Here is a 4,393-nt window from a genome sequence, read left to right as displayed (position 1 = left end):
ATGACTCCAAATCTATAAAAAAGAAAGGCTCTATATAGGCCCCAGAGATTTTACCATGCTTGGGTCTGGGGTTAAAGCCCCCGGCTTCGCACACGGATTTAAAAAAAACACATGGATTCGTGTTGCCGAGCGACCCTATTTCGTACTTTATGGGGAAAACCCGTCGGCTTTCAAATCCCAAGCAGCTCATTTTGTGGTTATAGTACCTCCTCTTGTGGTTATAGCACTCTCTTTTAAATACCACTACGTTTTTTTAGTACTATGATATTATTATAATTCCGATCGAGCGTGGGATGGGGACAATGCACAGCTGGTACTCTTGACCCACTTACTTCAAGATTGCTGGTAAAACCTCGTTTAGGGTTTATGGTGCCTTCCATGACATCTGTCCCGTGGTTTTTGATGCGTGATGCTTTGATATTTGTCACAGGAGGGTATGTCACGTCGATTAGATTTAATATGCTGCTGTTCTGTAACTCCGTATCAACCATAATCTCATTTACAAATATTCAGTGTGTGTGTGTGGGAGCAACCTCCATGGAACCAAGCGCACGGCTTCATCGCCATCAGAGTGACGTTAATATAACTCGTCTTCGCTTTCCAGAAATACGGTCATTCAAAAATCACGAGGACATCATCCCGAATGAAATCGATACTCAAGAATGGAGGTGGTCAATTGAGGGCATCCGAGCGGTGGACATACGTTCTCTTCCGTGGTTAGGCTGGCTCTTCGTTTACGCTTTCGTTCAGTTCTACTTCTCCACCAGTCGCTGTCTCGCTCTCAAAACTCTAGTGAATATGTACGGAAGTTCCACGGATTACACAGTGGTGGTCAAGATATCAGCGTTAAGTCTTGGATTCCTCGAGGATTTCGTGTGCACGACGTACTTCGCGACTGCGCTTTGGACGTTGATACTCTCAAGCAAGTGGCGTTAGAGCGCTTAAAAACAACTAGCGGGATGCCGTTGGAGATTGTTGGGGAGATTGCTAATTTCACGGTCTCGTGGCTGCTGTTTATAGCAATGATGGCGCCTTTCATAGCTGATATGGTGCTGGTGGTATACCGCGACATGCGATTCTCGTTCAGTCTCCTCGCTACGTTGATCAGAGAGAGGGAACATCTCAAAGACGCTCCGATATCCAGTGACGAAGTCCAAGCAACCTACGTGACTGCAGGTTATCTCGCTGTTATTGCTGCCATGTTCGCATTGGTGCGAGTCTGGGCTAAGTGGGCTAATCTGGCACTCTGGAACCCGACGCAGCTAATACTGAATCCCGTGACTAACCTAACAATTGGGAAATCATTCAAGGAAGGTGCGGCAGGTGTCAAGTACGAATCGCTTTCTCTAGAAGATGGCGATAAAGCCTCAAACATTGGGATCAAAGCCTCAACTACTCGGTTTCAACTGGTACGCGTTGCTGTCGTCATCCTGAGCCTTGTGGTGTTACCTGCGATTGCTGTGGTAGCCCGGAGCGCTTGCTCGCCGCTCGTGGCGTACACAGCGTTAAACGTGACACTGAACGAGTTGCTTCTCCACATGTTCGAACCTGCCCCCATGGAGGTGAAACTTGCAAACTTAATCGGGGATGGACCGTGGGTAGAGAAGTTCATCGACAAGGCCGAAGATCACGAGCGCTTTGGAGATGATACACTGTACCGACGCACCACAGGCTTCAAAGGAGAGCTAGCCTTTAACGTCACAATTGACAACGACAATCCGCCAAATGTTTTAATCATTGGAGTGGAATCTTTCCGGTACCGAGACTCGCGGTACCTCGTGGGAGAGGAAGACCCGTCAAACTTGTTCAAAGGCACAAATTTGACAATAACGCCGAATTTCGACCGATGGGCGAAGCGAGGCGTCGCCATGCGCAATATTTGGTCCAGTATCCCGACCAGTCGGTCTCTGGAAAGTCTGTTATTTGCGCAAGTTCCTTACCACAGCAACACACAGAGTGGGATCACAGGAGGAAGAAATGAGACGAAGCTTTCAGGACTGCCCCAACTTTTCTCTCAAAAAGGCTATGAAACATTTTTCACCACGGGATCGTCAATAAAGCTGGATGCGTGGAATGTTTTTTTGCCTACACATGGCTACGACAATGTGTGGAACGACAAGGTGATGAAGTGGATGGCGGAGGAGAAGTTCAATATCAGTCGCGATGACTGGAGAGGCAGTGAACACCGAGGGCTCGGCTGGGGTGTCCATGATGACGTCAGCTTTCGACTTGTAGGCGACTTGCTACTGAACAAACTGAAGCAGCAAAGAAAAAGAATGGCGCGTGGGGAGCCAAAGAAGCCCATGTTTGTCACGCACTACACAATTTCGAGTCACGAACCTTATAAATCATGGCCCAAATGGTACCAAAAGTCTGCAAAGCCCGACTTTTCAGCCATGTACGAAGGCGAGGAACACGCAGACAGGATCGAAAGGTACATGAAAGTAAGGTATTTTACCGATATGGAGCTTGGCAAGTTCATGGATCGTATGCAGAAAGGAGGGTTCCTCAATGACACTATCGTGGTCATTGTAGGCGACCACGGCCAAGCGCCCGAAATCGACAATTACCACTTACATGAGGAATCTGTGACGCGTGTACCAGCCGCGATCATTGCCGAAGGTCGACTGGGAGACGCTGTGGGTCTCGTGATCGACGACGCAGCAGAGCAGTACGACATTCTCAATACTCTCGCGGACATTACCGGCTTACCGACGGGAGGATTCCAGCAGAATGGCATTGGACGCTCACTCAAGCGTAAAATTCCTTTCGGGAAGCGTGTGGTGTTCAGTAACGACCCATTGCGAAGGATGGCGGTTATCCGCGGTCACGAGCGTCTCAGTTATGACGCTGTCACCCAGTCAATGATGCTTCACGACACTGAAAAGGACTTCCACATGACAACGGATCTGCTGCCTTCACTCAAGCCGGAAGAACGCAAGGAGTGGGAAGCTCTGCGAGAGGATGGACGTCTCATTACTGCATATTACAAGAAGCGATGGGACGAGAATTGCTTGCTCGCTGTTACGTGCAACAACACTAGCTACGTATAGAGATAGCGCTCTAAATCAGGAAGTATTACTACCTCCGTTCTGAAAAAGATAACCATTCATTACAGCCTACCCAAAACAATACCCCCTCTATGCCGATCACTTTTTGGATTTCGAATCTCCCGCGCTTTCCCGACCAGACTGCTCCCTGGGGGAGATCACAGACAGTGCCGTCTGGGAGACCTCACTGTTTCGCAGCGTGGGAGGAGTGCTCAAACATTGAGAGATCGTTCGGGTTGCAGCGTACTTTCCGTGTGGCCCGCCAAGTTGTCGAGCGAATTTGGAGGCGTGGAATCATTTCGATGGGAGATCGAGTAGCAGCCGTGGTCAAGTCAAGGAAGAGCGCATGTGGTAGGAAGAAGGTGGTTCGAGCTGAGCTGTGCGAGAGAATCGCTGCAGTTCCTGTCAATGAGCGCAAAAACCAGCGTCTGCTTAAGCGCGCGTCCAACATGAGCTGCTACCTGGTTCAGCAGCTAATCAAGGAAGGCTACATACGGCGTGCGCTCAGACAGACCCACGCACAAGTTAGCGCGCCTCCGGCACAAGGACAAGCAAGTACGAGCTGGCACTCTCCCTACGTCACTGCCTTGTGACGCTATCTCACTCGCCAATGCTAACGCGTACATGCTGTTTCTTGCAGCGAGCAGCCCCCCACCGCCTACCGCTGAAGTTCCAGAAGCCCCACTGAGCGCCCCTTCAGAATGTGGCGATGTAGTTGCCGTCTTAGATCCGTTTTTGTATCTGTAGTTGTACGGCGGAGCAAGAACGCCTGTGCCTTGCTTAGTTTCTCACTGTCAGCTCTCGGTCATAAAGCTAGCTAGCCAGCCTCTCACAAATTAATAAACGCTCAAATGAACGAGGCGGAGCGCTGCGCAAAAAAAAACATCTTTTTCCGAGCGGAGGTAGTATAGTATTTCGCTGAGGGAGAGTTCTTTTGGTAGATCTAATACTTCAAGTATACATGTAGTAGTACAAGGAAGCGCTTTGCGGCGCAGTCGCAGTATCCACAGTCACCTCGATCGGTGACATTTGACTATCAGAAGAAAAGAAGGCTGTTCACGAGGCAACGGAATAAATCAATTAGCCTATCCGTCGGAAATGTATTACAATCAAAAGGAGAGATAGCATGAACGTTAGAGATTGCAGTACCCAATTGGAGTGGAATCTGCAACACTTGTCTGCAGCACCGATTTTTTTAAATTGATGCTATCCTAGCAAAACAGCGTGTGCCTCTCCGATGGCCTTAGCTGCAAAATTTATCGGCTCTCCTTCAGGACCATGATCCCTACTAGTAGCGAAGAAGTGTGCGAGATCGCCAAGTATGAATGGCGTAAGACCTTTCT

The 4,393-nt window shown here is 49.2% G+C and overlaps 1 protein-coding gene across 1 annotated transcript; it reads left to right on the top strand.

Annotated features, from left to right (window-relative positions):
• Positions 1-1,046: 1,046 nt before the first annotated feature.
• PITG_19517 (sulfatase-like protein) lies at positions 1,047-3,069 on the top strand (the record flags this gene model as incomplete). Its single annotated transcript, XM_002996942.1, has 1 exon — positions 1,047-3,069. One exon carries the CDS (start codon positions 1,047-1,049, stop codon positions 3,051-3,053), a length of 2,007 nt encoding a protein of 668 aa, XP_002996988.1.
• Positions 3,070-4,393: the final 1,324 nt, after the last annotated feature.

This window comes from Phytophthora infestans, genomic scaffold (genome assembly GCF_000142945.1).
Source record: "Phytophthora infestans T30-4 supercont1.95 genomic scaffold, whole genome shotgun sequence".
NCBI classification, from domain to species: domain Eukaryota; phylum Oomycota; class Peronosporomycetes; order Peronosporales; family Peronosporaceae; genus Phytophthora; species Phytophthora infestans.
The sequence above is the reverse complement of the archived record's forward strand: the minus strand, read 5'-3'. Positions and strand labels throughout refer to the sequence as shown.